Below are 20,329 nucleotides of genomic sequence, written 5' to 3' on the forward strand. Positions count from 1 at the left end.
TTTCCACATCCTGTACATTATTGTTGCACCTCTATGCTCCGATTTTTACAAAGCTCATCGTTCTGAGAAGTGAGGTATGCTCTGTTTGGCCAGCTATCCAGTGCGTTGTGATTGGCTGAATACCTCAAGCTTGTGACGGAAATGTTACGCCCCTCACCATAAAACAATAAAACCCATTATAAATGAGGCATTTGTTGCATTCAGTGAGGACATAATTACTAATTATAATGACTCATATGGTCTTTTTACGCATTGTGCCGTGCCGTGTAAACATAACACCATGCCTGCATTTGTGATCGGAGAAACGCCAAATGCCCTACACAGCTCAAAACTCGCGTTTGAATAGTCGGTAGCAAATTCTTTAAATATTGAAACGTACTTGCAGGCTGTGAGTCAGAAGCACCAGACTGTCCTTGCGATGTTAGAATTGCCCCACTTTATAGTGTTCACATTGTAGGCTACTCTCCCAAGTTCAGGAAACAGTCCTCCGTAAAATGCGCTGCACACACTCGAATATTTGTGTTGTACTGTTCTGGAACAGTGTTGTAAACACAACTTAACCACTGATTTTTAGTTGTGTACTCTTTTGAAAACTAAACACACAGCCAGGACATGGCAGCGGCAACAACAATACTACAGCGAGAATAATAGCTACGCCTTCTTTCATTGCGTTTATGTTTGGCCGGTGTTATGCAAATCTTCCCACACAGTGATGTAGACATGTGGGGGCGTGTTTGAACGAGCCGTTTTAGGGGGGCATGGCAGTCTTAACTTTTATAAAGAATATCTCTTTGGGTTTGAGACTTTAATCTTTGCAACTTTACAGATCTTATGCAAGCACAAACAACTTGTAACACTCCAAAAGACAGAGAAAAACATGAAATCGCATCATATAACCCCTTTAAATTTCTTCTTATGCCCATCAAGGCTTCATTTATTTTAGTAAAAATACAGTAAAAAGAGTAATATTGTGAAATATTATTACAATTTAAAATAAGCATTTTCTATTTGAATATATTTTAAAATGTTATTTATTCTTGTGATGTAAAGCTGAATTTTCAGCATCATTACTCCAGTCTTCAGTGTCACATGATCCTTCAGAAAACATTCTAATATGCTGATTTGCTGCTCAAGAAACATTCATTACCAATGTTGAAAACAGCTGCTTTAAATTTTTTTCTGTATTTTTTTTCTGTATTCTTTGAATAGAAATGTATCTGAAATAGAAATCTCTTGTAACATTATTAATGCCCTTACTGTCACTTCAATTTCAATTTCAAATATCCTTGCGGAGTAAAAATATTAATAAAAAAATTAGTGCACTGCACACCCTATTTACTTTTCTTTATAAATAATTTTAAATGGCGTGGCGTGGCGGTCCCACGGGAAAGTTTGTCAGATTTTATTAAATTCGAGGGAAATCTTTGTCGCCTAAGTGTAGCTAAGTAAACACTGACACACACTGATAAATCACATTCCTATGCATCCTCCTCCTGATCCACTATTTCACGCCAAGATCACAAAGGCTGCATTGTTCCTGCAATAAACGGTTCCTTAATAAACGGTCATCTACATTCCTTCAAAAACAACACTGTCAGTTACTATAGTAAAGTCTGCAGGCACACGTGGATGTGATGTTTGCACCCAGGTATGTGATATGTTTAGTCAGTCCAACGTGCAGCACACACACTGTATAATGTATAAGCACATGTACTGTATAAGAGCCTATGAGAGGGGCCCTGAACATAAACCAATGTGATTAGCAGCTTATAATTCAAAAGAGGTCTATACTAAAAATAAACTGATAGCCACTATATTTTCCTATTTTATTGTAAATGTTGACTGTACAACGGAGTTTGTGCATATTTTGTGTACTGTTAGCTATAGTAGCTATAAAGTGATCAAACTGATCAACACATATAGCATATAAAGCATCAAATACATGTCTAATGCGCACCTTTGGTTCATAATTTTCTAGCACAAAAAAGCTACTTTGCCACTGGTGAAAAAGAGAGAAAGAAATAGCTCAATGTGTCGATTTGATTCCAATCAAAGTCGTTTTACATCATGTACATAATGTAATTGTGACTTCCAAAGTCATAAACAGGGATTATTAGCGGAATTAATACTAATCAATAAGAAACGTTTCTTCAGCAATTGAATGCCATTTTGTGTCCGATAAAATGGAATAATATAAAAAAAAAGAATACTGACATAAAATAGAAATAGAATAAAATAATAATAATAATACAAATATTAAGAGAAGAATAAAAAGAAGTATGAGGAGTCTCAATAGCTGTGTTAAACAGCAAGACTTTGTTTGTGATCGTTTTGGAGGTTTTTTAAGGGCTCCCTGTGGACCAATAGATGTGGTCAAAGTGGACCTTGTGAAAAACAGAGGCAATATATTTTCTAGAGAAAGATGAAAATGACTCTTTTATGCATATCTCGCCCCCGGCGTTCATCAGCCAAACAGACATCACACTTCAAAGCTTGGCCTTTGGAAACAGATCGACACTAGAAGGCCAAAGCGAACAGATAGAGCCTTTGAAAACCTTTCTTTTTCTTCAAGTTCTTTAAAAGGACTGACAATGATAATTCTAACACTATTTACTCCCCCCATGCTGTTCAAAACCCAGTTTTTCTGTGAAATACATAACACTTATTTACATTTGTCACAACATAACCTTATTTACTGAAATCTTTCCTTCATCAAATATCAAATCACACTTCTGCACATTCAAATGCTTGGAGTGATATCATCAGTTATGAAAAATGGAACCAGTGGCTTTTGTAATAATTGATGTCAAACCTGTGTCTTCATCATGTGTCATGTATGAAACCATATCGCTGATATACTAAAGCATTTAAAAAAAAAAATATTTATAATTAGATTTTATTTTTTATATTTTCTGTTTTCATTTTAGTAAAAGTTTAAATAATTTTGTTGTGATTTTTTAAATAAATTTAGCTATTACTTTTACTAAGTTTAAGTTTATTTGATTTAGTTTTAGTTATTTTAGTACTTCAACTTAAACTGAACGAAAATGAGAAATTTTCAAATAATCATGTAATTTGAAAAAAAAAAAAAAAAAAATTTATATATATATATATATATATATATATATATATATATATATATATATATATATATATATATATATATATATATATATATATATATATATATATATATATATATATAAAATCAAGTAATGACAATTTTAATGGTTTTAGTTAACAAGAATAACTTTAAAACACAAACGGAAATGATATTTTAAAGCTGAAATTAAAATGATGCATCTTTGTGTGTCATGTGAAACCTGTGTTATTTTAGTGTTACTGATAAACTACTTTTTTTTGGTAATATTTTAAATAATATTTAAATTTTACTTTTTGTTTGCTTTTAAGTTTACCATAATAATTGTTTAATAGTAATTGTCTGAAACACAAATACAAAATTTAAAGCTGAAAGTTTTTTGGGGTTTTTTTTTTCCATCCTGGAGGGGGAACTGAAGAAAACAATATATGCATAAAAAGAAAGTTTGCCACACTGACTAATTTTAAGGTACCTTTTCATCCTTTTCTGAAGTTTGACAGTTTCTGGTCACTATACAGCATGTTTTAAGTGTATGCAAAACAACAGTGTGAATATGCAACAAAATCTCTCCTTGTGTTTGCAATAGAAAGAAAGCCATACGAGTTGGAGTAACATGACAGTAGAGTTAAAAATGGCACAGTTTTCTTATTTGGGTGAAATATCCCTTTAAGAAAAAGTGTAGGGATGCAGGTTTCCGGTTATTCTGAGCATAGAGCATCCCAAAGTCACCGCTGTTCACCTGATCTGACTGTGCAGAGGAAAGCAGCACGAATCACTGTGACAAAGAGGACGAGGGGTTAAACCCAAGACACAGTTCAATAATGGAGTGGAAAACAAAATCTGAATCCCAACAGAGCTGTCGCCCTAATCTATAGTGCTTTTGTGCATGCATCAAACTTTAAAGACGAGCTAAAATGAGAGTCGTTTGTAGTTCTTTGACACCGGTGAGTAATAAAAGGTGAGACCTGAGACGGCCTGTCCTGGTAACACCCACACTCTGGCAAGTGAACAAAATTATCCAACGTTTTTAAACCGACTGGTTATACAATGTACGTATAAAGAACTTGTAACTTTGCATGAAATTTCACACCAAGGAAATATAGTAAGCACAAAAATACTTCAGTATCTTTACAGTATCTCGGTGTCAGTAAGCAAGTAAGTGTGTGGCCTCCGTTGCCACGCAGCAGTGAAAACAGGATGCAGCGGGTCATGTGACACGCTGCAACTCCTCCGCTGCTCTCATGACCCACAAGTCCAAATGGACCACAGCGTCTGACCTTTGACCTGCACGTGTTAAAGGAGCCATGCTCTGCTCTTCTGTAGCATTATAATCCCCTTATAATGTTACTCAAGTTTTCTTACACAAGAAACATTCACAATATAGTTTTGCATATTCATTTTTCACCAGAAGACTGAATGGTAAACATGTTTTTGCTTCTGTATCTTTAAGCTATTTATATTTTGAATGAGCTTTTATTTTGACTTTTTTTTTTTTTTTTTTTTTGACTTTTACCTTTTTTCAAATATTTAAATTTATTTCATTTCAGTTTAAGTTTTAGCAATTTTAGTACTTCAACTAATTTTCAGCTAGTTGCCAAGACAGACAACTTTTCTAATTTTCATTTATATTTTATTTCAGTTTTATTTAAACTAACACAAACCATTTTAATAGTTTTAGTGAACAATAACAACACTGCATCTTAAAGGGACAGTCCACCTAAAAAAAAATATTTCTAGTTTTTTCCCCTTTGCTGGAGCCACACTATTGGTTCTCGTGGGTCATGTGAATGACCACAGAAGGACATGTAAAAATGCAAACACAAATGAAATTTAAGAGCTATAACAGAGGGACGTTTTGTGAATAATTGCTTAATTTTCAGTCTGTTCCTCACACAAAGCTATCATATGACTCTTAATATACACTTTAATATTACACATTCCATTTTTTTGTTTTTGCAGTGATGCCATTAAAGAGCGTTTCAGCTTTTCTTTGTGTGAAGAGCATTTTTCCACTATAAAAGAACCTTTTGTTCAATGGAAAAGTTGCAGTGTCTCCAAGCTTTCTTTTTTTTTTGCTAATAAAAGTACGTTTCTTATTTGGTTTCACAGTGTTTACTGATCTTCAGTTTTGTACACCTAAACATTGTGTAAGTTAATTGTTATTTTATATTAGGCATATATATAGCATGGTGTATTTTTATTTGTTTTGTTAATAAAAGTTCATTGTTCTATGTGTTTTGTTCGTACGTATTTTGTTGTTGCTTGAATTCAATTCAAGCAACTGACGCCGAATTGCCGCTAATTAAAAAGTGAAAGTAAAATGAGCACTGCGCTTTTACAAGCTATTTAAAATGGAAGGAAAACAAGAAAAACTACCCCCCCCCCCCCCCCCCCCACACACACACGGTATTACCAGTGTTGTCGCCCATTGATTAACCGATTGATTAACAACTCTATCCAACAAACGGCAATTCAACATGTTCAACCGCCAAAAACAAACAGAGAAACGGCAACAAATGAAGAGAGAGGTAACACACCAACGACTGTGTCTGTTGGCCATTAGTTGTTGTCTGTCAGTGAGGTGTAGACGGATACTGATCAAGAACATTCTGAACAGATGAACAATTTAGGTGTCTTTCAAAAACTGGGGTAACAGTGGAGACCGGCAAACACAGGGAACTGCATTCCTGCGGCATCTCGTCTTTCTGATCGGTTAATATGACACTCGCTGCATGCTGAAGCACACAATAAGAGGCACGGCAGAGTCATTACCTTTAGACACGCTGTACTCCCGCAGGTGCCAAATCTCACCTTTAGTGTAGCAGCAGATGGTGGGTGGAACTGTGGGATTGTGGCGATTGTGTTCTGCCTGATACACCTGCTGACATTTGAGGGTAAATCAGCACCTGACCGTAGGCCAGGTGTGCGTGAGGTACGGCGTGTTCTCAGGAGGGACATGCCATAGTAATTGACTAGTCGAATAGGCTACTTGCTTTGTAACTAACACCTCAGATTGACGGATTACACTTGAACTGCAATGACCTTAAACATGCAGACAATATGGCCGGGGACTGACGTGATGAACGCTCAGGACTGTTGATGGCTTCATCACTGGCCTGATCGGTCACACTGCAAAGTTATCATTTCATATCATACGTCATGCCAGTTTGAACAATCAAGCTATTTTAAACCATTTAGGTACAAGACCACACGAAAGAGAACTAAATCCGGTTCTCCTTCATGTGTTCTTGCGCTTGAACAGGCAACTAGTTTAGCAATGCATTACTTTTTATTTTACAAAAATTGCTTTAAATAAACATAACATATTTCATTTTTTTATTGCTGAAGAGTGTTGAACTTTCTTCTCCTGCGTCCTATTCTTCATGCAATCAAGAATGGTTTGAGCTGTGCCCTTTAATATACAGACATGGATTTGCATTTCTGCAAAAGTAACGTAACACATTACTTTCCATTAAAAGTAACTAAGTAACATAATTCACTTTGGTGATTCTACTCATTCAACTGAGAGTCTTACGTGTGCTTCACATGTGAAATGTGCTTTTTGTGATGCAGTTAGAAGACAGTAGAAAGCAAGGCAGCTCATGTTCATTAATTAACCACTGAATACTCAAACTCCATTACAGTTACAACTGCTGATCACTACAGCCTCTGATGATGTATTACAGTCTTTGAGTGATTTCTGCAATTCAGCTGTGGGTCAAATACCAGACCCCATGTATAAGTTGTGAAAGTGTCGGTTGCCAGTCTGTGGTTAATGGTTTATTTAGGGCTAATAAGTTTTCATGCCAAATGCTAAAGGTAACTACAGTTTACAACTCTATACTTGAAGGATTTAAAAATAATGTATATAAAATATGAATATTACATTAAAATATTAAGGGACAGCTTGCACCAGTGCAAACCTCTTTTGGCATTAAAAAATACTGTTAGGATTTGCTAAAGTCATGCAGTGAAAAATTAGCGTTGAAAAGATGTGGACAAAGTTATTTTTGTGGCTGATCTTATTGCATATGTAGGAGTTCCACCTTTAAAAGCAAAATGTATGAGAGGAGAGTATTTAAATAAATTATGCATTATGAACTATTGCAAGCATACTTTAGCTACACTTTAAATATCTTGCATTGTTCAAAGATCATACAATCCTCATCAATAGTGACATTAAAACATATTGTAGGCTTAATATTAAGAAATGTGCACTGTGCACAAGAAATACTCCAAATAAAGTCGAATTATAATTTTCATATCAGTAAGCCTCGAGCAATATGTCAGTAAATTTGAAATATAATAGATTTCCACTAAATGTAATTTAAATATATTACTTTGCTACTAGGGGTGGCTGCAAATGTTGCTAATTTGTACTGCTCTTGGTAGATTGTGTTGGTCATTATTGAAATAATCTGGCTGTAGATCAGTAGATCACTGGACCTTTTGAATTTCTTATTTTCACAGCGAGCGTGACACCTATTGAGAATAATCAGTTGGTATCAGCTTACAGAAATCACACACACACACACAAAAAAAATTCCTCAGTGACACAGCAAACACACAAAAACCCAGAAGAATGATGGACCTATAAATGCTGTCAAGCTAACGTTTGCAAACACACCTGAACACACAGGCTTTGAAGCCAGAGGGTAAATTTTGAACATAGAGGATGATATAGTGCCTACCTGTGTGGACTTTTCTTTCATGCACGAGGGGCTGTGCAGGTGGGATTCACGTGGCCACTGCCCTATCAGGTAGGGCCCGGTGATAGCACCCAGAGAGGAAGTCCGTCTGACAGTACCTGTGCTCCGCACCTGTTGCGACTTTGACCTCTCAACTGCCATAAGGAACAAACAGAAAGTGAAACAGATGGGTGATGAGCAGATGGACTGGGGTGGTGGCAGCCCAAAAGTTATTTCCCCATAAAATACTGAAATGCACACGTAAATACTACACATTCTCAAAATCAACTTGTGGGTTTCCTTAACTGTTTTTTGAAACCATGTCCAATTCAAAATGGTCTTGGATTAATTTGTTCACTGATCTCATTGTCATGCATCCTGGGATTGCCTTTGGCAAAAAGGATAACCGCTGATTCTGCCTTAAAATTTATATACTATAAAGTATACTAAAAGGGATACTGTTGTTAAAAAAAAAGGAGAAGAAAAGTGCATTTAATTGTATTGATGTGCCCTTGTAGCATACTTCAAATCTTAAAAAATATATAAAACAAACTGTACTTTCAGGTTATATAATATTGATGAAAAAAAAAAAAATCACCTTCATGTTCACTTTCATGTAGACATTTAAAAATATTAATGTCAAAATAAATGTTTAATTTTGAAGTACATTTTAAATCATGTTTTAATAATATTACTATGCTTTAAAGTACACTTATTGTTATGTTGACCATCCTACTAAAACACATTTAAAGTACAAAATTATCATTTTAACTGTAGTGTGCATTTTATATTACATTTACAGTTATAATTAAATAATACAATTTAATTTAAATAAATATCATTTAAATATGCTGAATTGCAACATTAAAAACGTGTAATTACAAATATATTTAACATGTAACATTTTAAGTAGAAGTTTCAATAGATATAACAATGAAGTACACTTTAGTTATCACCAGAAAACTTTTGCGATAGCTAGGTTGGACCACACTGGCCAACACTTAAAGTGTTGAACCATACTTTGTAAATCAATAAAAATATTCATAATTTATTATATATTGATCATAGTTCATTAATGTTCACAAAAGCAACTTTAAAATTTTTCAGTAAATGCTGAAATTAACACTCTAACAAGGAACAATACTTCTATACTACAGCTTTTATCCATCTTAGTTGATGTTACAAATGGTCTCTTATTGTAAAGTGTTATGATTTCATATCAACAGTCACGCTAAAGATGGCCATCTTTAAAGATCTACACAAATGGCCATAGTATTGAAATTATTGTTGATGTTGCATGTTTACTCTCACAGTGTAAATGCTTCTATTCTAGAACACAGCGCTGCGTCGCACAGCACGGACAACTTGCAGGTATCACACACACCTGTCGCGGTCTAAAAATGTTTATTTGATCACCAAACAGGGAAAAGTTTACTTTAAGAATGATCAAAAAGCAGCATGAATGAGTTTGAGTTTGAAGTTTAAGTAATTATACAACTTGACTGGCTAAAACCTGCATTAATGTGACCAGATGGATATAAACTAACGCAAATAGATGGTAACAATTGTGACATTAAACATTTGGCATGGACCTGTGTGTGTTTTGGTCACACTGTTTTAACTGCTTGAGGTGCTGCTAATGTGCGCATCCTCTCAGCCCTGATCGCAAACATACTGCTGTCTTTTCTCCACTAATGCAGCATCTAGTCAACAAATCAATTACTATGTAACGATATGAAAACATGCACTTTAGTATACTACAGCACTATAGTTCGCTGTCGATGTTTTAAATCCTCATCTGAAGTGTCCCACTCCGTTCAGCGTGCAGTGTCACATGTCTAAACAAACAGCACGTACTGTCAGTGATTTCCACCTCTAGAGGCCGCTCTCGTACTGTACAACCCAGAAAAACTATCGGCATGGATTTTTGCCGATAACCGATACATCAGTCGACTGCTAGCAAAAACCATTAAACTATGCTTTAAAACATTGCCTTTTGTGTTCTGCAGAAGAAAGAAAGTTGTCTTTGGAATGACATAAGGGTGAGTAAATGATTACAGAAAATTATTTTTCAGGTGAACAATACCACATTTACATAGCAGCGTAATTACACTGATTTTGGAACGTGTCAATGTTAAGTGTACTTTTTATCTCTTAAAATGCTGTCTAGAAAGGCACTATGTAATCAATATCTTATCAGCCCACTCAGCTTATAGACTATCTACTGCAGAGGTAGACGGGCTACAGATGCGAGTTAACTTGTTTGCGCTTGGTGTTTAAGCAGAACATCACATCCCTCAGCCCATAAAGATGAAGGAAGAGGACGAACTGGGTCAAGGGCATGCAAACTTATCTAATCAGTGACAGTCAGAGTGGGACACTTTCCTATAGCAGAGATGACTATTTACACCTCTCTATGGCACTATGAATACATCATGAGATCCATGGATCACCTTTATGGCTTTCAGAAGACAAACTCAGGTATCTGTGTACACAAGGCAGCTGCAGGCAAACTGCTCATGTTTTTTTTATGAAAAGTAAGGACTTGGAAAGTAAAAGCAATGGTTCAAGTGTTAAATTCAAAAGGAATGCAGAAGTTTTAAGTCCTGCTGAAAAGATATTAAAATTCACCAATACACTACTTTTATTGTTTAATTATTTAATTTCTAACAATGGTTAAATGACTAGTTGACCATCAAGACCAATCTCTATCAACCCCATAAAAAACTTGATGGTCAACAGTATTTACATGCTGGACCACCATCTAGACTAACACTCACCAGCATAATCCAGCCTGGACACGCATGAAGACAGACAAACTGGTGAACTGTGTCCTTTGAACTGTTGACTTTGCAACTTCTCGTCCTGTGAATCCTCTCAAAAAGCAATAACAATAACCACGTAACTGCTTGTTGGATGACTTCAGTCATCAAGTCTCATTCCATCAACCATATTCACTACAAAATTTTTGAATTTGGATGGTTAACAGCATGGCTATGCTGGTCCACAAGCTAGACTAGGACAAGCCAGACTGGAGAAGCATGGAAATTCAGGATAAATCCAGGATGAATCCAACTGGTTAACTTTGCATCCTTGACCTGTTAACAAGTTCTAGTCTGGTGAATTCATGGTGAATTTCATTGTTTATTTGCTTCTGTTTAACCCCACTACTAGTATACTCCCTAGTCAACCACACTAGCCAAGTAGTTGGCTGTTAGATGACTAGGCTAGTTGGCCGTCCTATCAAACAACTTCACTAGCATTTTGACCTTCTAGTATGGTAAATCAGACCAAAAGACCAATTTTGCATTTGATCACATTTATGTGCTTCTGTACAACTACACTAAGGCCACATTCACACAGCAGCAGAATACGGTTGTCAATCCTGTATTTGAGTCCGTAATACGGTTACGTTCACACACAGTTCGGTTATTTACGGGCGTGACAACCGCATTCTGTAAACGAACTCACACCCGTAAATTTTCAGGACTCACAACTGCATTCTCGGAACACACACGTTGTGTGAACGGAACAAGACTGGACAACTAGTTGTCTGCCACGTCATACAGAAGAGAGCCGCTCTGCTGCACAAACACGCGTCTACCATGTGTTATGTGTTTTCATGTGTGTTTTCAGTAACTTACAGTGATGGAGAAATGAGCTGAGTGTCATCTGAAAGTTTTAGATCCCGTCAGTTTTCCACGGGAGCCGCTCTCGTCAGTTTTGTGTTCTGCACGTGACTCAAATGCTCTGCTTTCTACCCAAATATAAAATCTGCTGTCGGTTAATGAAGATTTGATTAAATAACTTGTGGCTCGATTGGACTCTTGTCGTGTCAGAAAGTGATAAGAATTTCAGTTATGGACATCGCCATCTTTGATTTTACTTTGGTCACTGTCGCTATGGTTACTGGTAAGGAATACAGGATTGACTCCCGCTGCACATTCATACAGACAGTATTGTAAACACAACTGTAAGATGCTGTGTGAAAGGGATATTTCGAGACTCACACCTGTAAAGAAAATGCGGTTGTCAATCCCAAAAACTGATAGTGTGAACGTACCCTAATATACTAGTCAGTTGTTGGAGGACTAGTGAAATAATCTATCCCATCCCTATCAACCAGATTCAATACCATAGTTTGGCTGGTCAACAGCATGGCTATGCTGGACCATCAGCTAGACTAACACTAACCGGCATAATCCAGGCTTGACAAACATGAAACCAGACCAACTGGTGAACTTTATGTCCTGTGAACATTTGACCGGCAACTTCTAGTCTGGTGAATCATCTCGAAAATCAATGACCTGCACCTTCTAGTCTGGTTAATCATCATCTCAAAAAGCAATTTTGAAATGTATCTGATTTATCTGCCATAATACATGTACTAGTCAACTTCATTAACCACGTAACTGGTTGTTGGATGACTAATTGGCCATCCTGTCCCATTCCCATCAACCATATTCACTATTACAATTTTGAATTTTGATTGTCAACAGCATGGCTATGTTTGTCCACCAGCTAGGCTAGCATGGAAATTCAGGATAAATCCAGACCAGTTGGTGAACTTTTTATCCTTGACCTGTTAGCAAGTTCAAGCCTGGTGAATCATCTTGAAGTTAATCATGCTTGTTTGCTTCAGTCCAATTCCACTACTTGTAAACTTAGTAGTCAAAAACCCTAGCCAAGTAGTTGGCTGTTGGATTACTAGTTATCCATCCTTTCAACCAGCTTTACTAGCAGTTTGACAAGCAACTTCTATTCTGGTGGATAAATTCAGGATAAATCCAGACCAATAAGTGAACTTTTTTATCCCTGACCAGTTAGCATGTTCTAGTCTGGTGAATCATTGTGAATTTCATAAAGTGTATTTGCTTCTTTTCAACCCCACTACTAGTAAACTCACTCGACAACTACACTAACCAGCTTCACAAGCAGTTCAACTACTTCTAGTCTGGTAAATCATCTCAAAAGAACAATTTTGCACTTTATCAGATTACTGTGATTGTGTCTTACCCCACTAGTACACTTAACTAATCAACTACACTAAATAAATAGTTGGTTGTTGGATGACTAGTCGGCCATCATGTTTCATTTCCATCAACCATCTTTACTATTAACATTTTGAATTTTGATGGTTACCAGCATGGCTATGCTGGTCCACCAGCTTGGCTAGCACAAACCAGGATGGACCAGCATGGAAATTCAGGATAAATCCAGACCAACTGGTGAACTTTGTATCCTTGACCTGTTAGCAAGTTCTAGTCTGGTGAATCATCTTGAAGTTAATCATGCTTGTTTGCTTCAGTCCAACCCCACTACTAGTAAACTCCCTAGTCAACTCCTGTAGTCAAGTAGTTGGTTGCTGGATGACTAGTTGGCTGTCCTACCAGCCAGCTTCACTAGCAGTTTGACCAACAACTTCTATTCTGGTGAATAATCTCTAAAATAACATTTGGCTTTTTATCCATTTCTATAGAACCAACACTGATAAACTAGTCAGTTGTTGGAGGAATAGTTGGCCAGCTTGTCCCAAACTAGCAAAGTTTGGCTGATCAACTTGACTAACACTAACCAGCATAACCTGGAGTAGGATGGATATTCAGGATGAATCCAGAACAACAGGTACAATCTGCATTCTTGACCTGTTGACCAGCAACTTCCAGTCTGGTCCTCTCAAAAGAGCAATTTAGCATCTTATATCATGCTTATGTGCATTTGTGCAACCTCTCACCGCACACTGAAGGTGCCTTTCGACAGAAAGCATGTTAAAGAGAGAACTCAGTACAGTAAATGTGCAATTACGCTGTGACCCGAGCCGACTGTTTATTTTACAGCTACGGCGTTGGTTCCCACAATAGGCTGTTTTAAGCCTGATGACATCTCACTTAGTTGCAGGCTGCCAAAAGCTGTTCTCACACCTCCCTCAATTATATTATAATCGCCCATGTGTTTGCATGGTGTGAAGCCCACATCAGACGAGCAAAGCGAGCATCAAGTGAAACCAACAGAGACAGTAATAAAGAAACCAAGAGGACAATAAAGGAGATGAGAGAATAAAGCTAGCTGATGAGCAAATGCCAGAGCAAGCGGGCAAAATGTAAACCACGTGTTTTCAGATATACAGTGTAAATAATTAGATCTAAGGTACTAGACAGGATTCACAGAATGAGATTACGACTAAAAGACAAACGCATGTATGAGAGACTCTGTGGACACGGAGAGTGTCGTATTGCTATGGTGATAAACAGGGTCATTCGGAGCAAAGCTAATGGATTACAGTCCATTCTAGAAGGGGGCCAACACTTTTTCACACCACTGTAAATAAGCCTAAATATAAAGATTTTAGACCTGTAGTTCATGTTATGAATTTATCTGATTTTCAAGACATGCATTCATTTAAATGTATATTAAAGGAAATTTTAAAATTTTACACACAAGAGTGCATTGACAATTATGTACTTACTGTACAACAAATGCAAAAAATGTTTGCTTTTATACAAATATTACTTAACATGTATTTAACTAATATCATAATGTAATAATGTTTATTAATGTTATTAATTTTATCAGTCATTTTAGTACTGAATACTTATGAAAAGATTAAATATCTCTCTGTTCAGATGTGATGTGATAGGAAAAGCTAAAGAGAGGGAGTGAATGACAGATAGCAGGTTAAGTAAGAAGTTGTAAAACAAGCTTATGCTGAGTTATGTATCAAAGTTTGGCTCTGACATTTGGACTCAGGCCAGATATAGCAGTGCATTCACAAGATCTGTTATAGATCTAAAACAGTCTGTAAAAAGCATTAAACATTTGAATTATTAAGTTTATATGACAAAATACTGTATGTTCAAAGAATATTCAGTGATGATCAAAAGATATGATATCAAACAAAACTTCTAGAGGTTGCAACAACAAACAAAATATTTATTGAAACAGGAAGTTAGAGTGAAATATATGGTTTGTCTTTTTAGCCTTTGGTTTATGGCAGAACTACTTGGCAAAACCTTGACTTGCTAGTAACTGGCAGGTGGCACTTTACTGTACAAAGAAGCTGAATCTGACACTTTTAATTGTTTTCAATGTGAGTTTTCTAGGATTTTTAGGAACATTCAAGATTATTTTAAATGGATAGTTGACCCAGAAATTAAAGATCAGTCATCATTTACTCACCCTCATTCGAAACCTGAGTTTATTTCTCCTTAGATTTTATATTAGTGCATGACCCTCAACAAGCTAAAAAGGCTCATTCGTACTACATTAGCTTTGTGCCATATTTCAACATGTTGTAGCATGTATGCTAACTGCTATGCCAAAGCTTCAAACTGTAATTACTGTTAAAAACTGTTTTTAAACCAAACTGTGCAATGCACAGAAATGCACACTATAAAACCTAAAGCTTGAAGCAGTCAGACTGGTGTGGCCCTCATCATTAATTCACTAAAACAAATGCTTATTCTTATCCCACGCTAGCTATGCTTATTTGCACATCAAGCTGGTATTGCTAAACACAAGGTGGCCGAGGTTGACTTGGCATGTGGTTTGACTTGCCCAAATGTTGCTCAGTGAGTGTGGAAGGCATTTGCTCATGAAGGCCTGGCACTGAACTGCTTCCTCTCAGCCTGTTTTACGGTTTCCTGAGAGCAGATGGAAAGAGGCAGGGCAGGTTTATGCCAAGAAGCGTTTCAGGAGAGCACACTGACACCCCCACAGCAGGACAGGGCTGACAGATTGAGAGATGGAAAGAGAAATATCTTCACTTCATCTTTCCCCCTGACTGCTTTAGAGCTGCAACTAACTGACAATTTTCTAACCAATTAATCTGTCAATTATTTATTTGATTAATCGATGATACAGTTTATATATATATACACTCACCTAAAGGATTATTAGGAACACCTGTTCAATTTCTCATTAATGCAATTAAATATCAACCAATCACATGGCAGTTGCTTCAATGCATTTAGGGGTGTGGTCCTGGTCAAGACAATCTCCTGAACTCCAAACTGAATGTCAGAATGGGAAAGAAAGGTGATTTAAGCAATTTTGAGCGTGGCATGGTTGTTGGTGCCAGACGGGCCGGTCTGAGTATTTCACAATCTGCTCAGTTACTGGGATTTTCACGCACAACCATTTCTAGGGTTTACAAAGAATGGTGTGAAAAGGGAAAAACATCCAGTATGCGGCAGTCCTGTGGGCGAAAATGCCTTGTTGATGCTAGAGGTCAGAGGAGAATGGGCCGACTGATTCAAGCTGATAGAAGAGCAACTTTGACTGAAATAACCACTCGTTACAACCGAGGTATGCAGCAAAGAATTTTTGAAACCACAACACGCACAACCTTGAGGCGGATGGGCTACAACAGCAGAAGACCCCACCGGGTACCACTCATCTCCACTACAAATAGGAAAAAGAGGCTACAATTTGCACGAGCTCACCAAAATTGGACGGTTGAAGACTGGAAAAATGTTGCCTGGTCTGATGAGTCTCGATTTCTGTTGAGACATTCAGATGGTAGAGTCAGAATTTGGCGTAAACAGAATGAGAACATGGATCCATCATGCCTTGTTACCACTGTGCAGGCTGGTGGTGGTGGTGTAATGGTGTGGGGGATGTTTTCTTGGCACACTTTAGGCCCCTTAGTGCCAATTGGGCATCGTTTAAATGCCACGGCCTACCTGAGCATTGTTTCTGACCATGTCCATCCCTTTATGACCACCATGTACCCATCCTCTGATGGCTACTTCCAGCAGGATAATGCACCATGTCACAAAGCTCGAATCATTTCAAATTGGTTTCTTGAACATGACAATGAGTTCACTGTACTAAAATGGCCCCCACAGTCACCAGATCTCAACCCAATAGAGCATCTTTGGGATGTGGTGGAACGGGAGCTTCGTGCCCTGGATGTGCATCCCACAAATCTCCATCAACTGCAAGATGCTATCCTATCAATATGGGCCAACATTTCTAAAGAATGCTTTCAGCACCTTGTTGAATCAATGCCACGTAGAATTAAGGCAGTTCTGAAGGCGAAAGGGGGTCAAACACAGTATTAGTATGGTGTTCCTAATAATCCTTTAGGTGAGTGTATATGACTGTATATAATGAGCTCAGATATGGGAAAGACTGTACCTCGCTTTAGTTTCATACGACTTACATAATCAGATAATATTCTTTTTCGATTTGAATTTGTTAATTTAAAAGTAGACACTTCAAGCTTTCAGATACAGGAGAGACTGTACCTTGCTTTAGTTTCATACAGATTACATAATCAGATAATATTCGTTTTCGATTTGAATTCGTTCATTTAAAAGTAGACACTTCAAGCTTTCTATACATATTTCTCATTTCTCTGTCAAGTATTCGCCGAGTTTGTGATACATAGAAATTTGCTCACGGAGACCAGACGGCAGAAACCGCACCCTGTTTTTGTTTATTTTACAAAAGCACACTGTTTTGTTGTTATTGTCAGTGTACACAAATAAAAGTAGGCCCTTTTTAGATTTGATTGATTTTAGTCTTATCTGTATCTGAGTATTTAAAGGTGCAATAGGAGATCTCGGAAAATGCTAACTTTAGACTGATAGCACTGAAAGCGAACGTCCCACCCTCCCTGCAATCACCGTCCAAAGCCACACCCCCTGAACACACATACGCTCAAAGAGCAGAATACCAGAGACAACATTAAATTACTACAATAGGCTACATAAGCGGTTCCCAATTACAGTCCTCGCGCCCTCCCAGCTCTGCACATTTCATATGTATATCTTATCACATCCGGCGGTTCGTGGTTGTTCTGTTAAGTAATAAGTACCCTGCGAAGTGGACATCACCAGATATTTCGCCATGATTTTAGTTCAAAACGTATGTTCCATACAAAGGGCATTAAAGTGTGCGAGACGTGAATTTAAATTGTATTTATTTACAGAAGTATATTATGTCACACTTCTCTAGTAGGTTTCATCTGTGTGTGAAGACGCTGCGCAGCGCAATTTTGAATGAATGTTCCGAAGTGAAATAAACTCCTCAAACAGGGTGCGCAGAGGAATGCAAACACATACTTGACAAGCAGGTAGGAAAGCCATTTAAAACGCCCGGACCGTGCGTTTTGATTGGACTGACATTTCTTGGTCCTAAACCTTCCAAATAAAATATAAATACAGATAAATAAATTTAGACCACTTAACTTAATGATTCCTATCAGTATGTGAAGAGACTATCTTCAGAAACCTTTTTTTGTTATTCTGGTTGAAAATCACTTATTGCACCTTTAAGGTTTCTCTGTGAATCACTTAATGACTACAGACATGTGACCCTAACATCTGTAGCCATGAAATCATTTGAAAGACTGGTTTTGGCTTATCTGAAGGACATCACCGGACCCTTACTGGACCCCCTGCAGTTTGCCTACAGAGCAAACAGGTCTGTGGATGATGCAGTCAACATGGGACTGCACTTCATCCTGAAGCATCTGGACAGACCAGGGACTTATGTGAGGATCCTGTTTGTGGACTTCAGCTCTGCTTTTAACACCATCATCACGGAAACCCTTCAGAATAAACTAACCCAGCTCTCCGTCCCCACCTCTGTCTGTCAGTAGATCAACAGATTCCTGACAGACAGACAGCAGTTAGTAAAGCTTGGTAAATTCACATCCAGCACTCGTACCATCAGCACTGGAGCTCCTCAGGGCTGCATACTCTCCCCACTGCTCTTCTCTCTCTACACCAACGACCGCACATCTAAAGACCCCTCTGTCAAGCTCCTGAAGTTTGCAGACGACACCACACTGATCGGCCTCATCCAGGATGGTGACGAGTCTGCTTACAGACAGGAGGTTAAGGAGCTGGGTGTCTGGTGCAGTCTTAACAACCTGGAGCTTAACACGCTCAAAACTGTGGAGATGATCATGGACTTCAGGAGAAACCCCCCTGCTCTCCCCCACTCACCATCATGAACAGTACTGTGACTGCAGTGGAGTCATTCAGATTCCTGGGCACCACCATCTCTCAGGACCTGAAGTGGGATATTCACATAGACTCCATTGTCAGAAAGGCCCAGCAGAAGTTGTACTTCCTTCGCCAGCTGAGGAAGTTCAACCTGCCACAGGAGCTGCTGAAACAGTTCTACTCCGCCATCATTGAATCCATCCTCTGCACTTCAATAACTGTCTGGTTCAGCTCAGCTACCAAATCTGACCTCAGAAGACTACAGAGGGTAGTCCGGACTGCTGAGCGAATCATTGGTACAACCCTCCCCACTCTCCAAGAACTGTACTTATCCAGAGTGAGCAAAAGGGCTGGTAAAAATCACTCTGGACCCCTCACATCCAGCACACTCCCTCTTTGGACTGTTACCTTCTGGTCGATGCTACAGAGCTCTGAGCACCAGAACGACCAGACACAGGAACAGTTTCTTCCCTCAGGCAATCCATCTCATGAACACTTGACAATAAATGTGGAACACACAACTATAATACACTATCCATTCACCACACTCACTTATTTTATTTTTATTTTCTCATTTCTAATTTGCACATACTTGACCTGTACATACATAGTTCTCTATATTATATATTGTGTTTTTGCTGCTTTGTACATTGCCTATTTGGATATTTGTATTATTCTTTTATTATCTGTGTCCTGTCCTGTTGCTGTCTTTCTGTTGCACTGTGGAGCTTCTGTCACTACAACAAATTCCTTGTATGTGTAAACATTCTTGGCCAATAAAGCTCATTCTGATTCTGATTCTGAAAGCACTTATCCGTATTAATAAAGATAGTTTTGTGGTCGGTCAACGGGGTACATTGAATGCCGACATTCATATCAAAATTTGACATACATTTTGATATGAGCCAATAATCAATACGAGATTGTCTTGAACCACTTTTATTGGCCCAAGTAAACTCTAAATTGTTAGGGAATCTCTCTCTCCAAATGTCCACCACTTCAAACTTGTCTATTACATCTAATAGTGCAGGACTAGAACAAGCGGTCCTTTTTGGAGGCTATCTGTCCAAATAATTATTAAATGACACATTAAAGTATCCTCCTAGAATGAAAAATGCATTAGGAAATTTATTAGACCAATATGTAAGCTTCTCATCTAATTTGTAAAAAAAAAAAATTCATTTTAAGAAATATTATTATTGTATTATTATATCATATTATTGTACACATGTATTTCCGAGAATTACAGTTTGTTGGTTAAATGGAATCACTAATAAATGAAAATGACCCAAGCTATCTGATTCTGACCCTAATATATCCCCACCAAATTTGTTTCTCAAAATGCTTACACCAGCTGAGTGTTCGGTGCCATGTGAACTCCAAATATCATTACCCCACTGAGATTTCCACCATTTGTAACCATCAATAGTCGAATGACATTCCTGAAGAAAACAGAAATCTGATTTGTGTTTTTTAGCAAACAAAAAAAGAGCTTTTCGTTTGACACGATCCCTGAGGCCCCTGGCATTAAAGGGATATTAAAGACAATGGCATGAACCACAAACAATATAGAAAGGAAAGAACTA

At 37.6% G+C, this 20,329-nt stretch overlaps 1 protein-coding gene across 1 annotated transcript in view; it reads right to left on the reverse strand.

The window, feature by feature from the left end:
* LOC306847697 (glucocorticoid-induced transcript 1 protein-like) overlaps positions 1–20,329 on the reverse strand; it is a 45,755-nt gene that overhangs the window by 13,350 nt on the left and 12,076 nt on the right. Inside the window, exon 2 of the mRNA XM_079381809.1 lies at positions 7,792–7,943. Within this exon, the coding sequence (XP_079237935.1) occupies positions 7,792–7,943 (152 nt within the window). The remainder of the gene's footprint in view (positions 1–7,791; positions 7,944–20,329) is intronic.

Source organism: Barbus barbus, assembly GCF_936440315.1.
Source record: "Barbus barbus genome assembly, chromosome: 27".
NCBI lineage: Eukaryota > Metazoa > Chordata > Actinopteri > Cypriniformes > Cyprinidae > Barbus > Barbus barbus.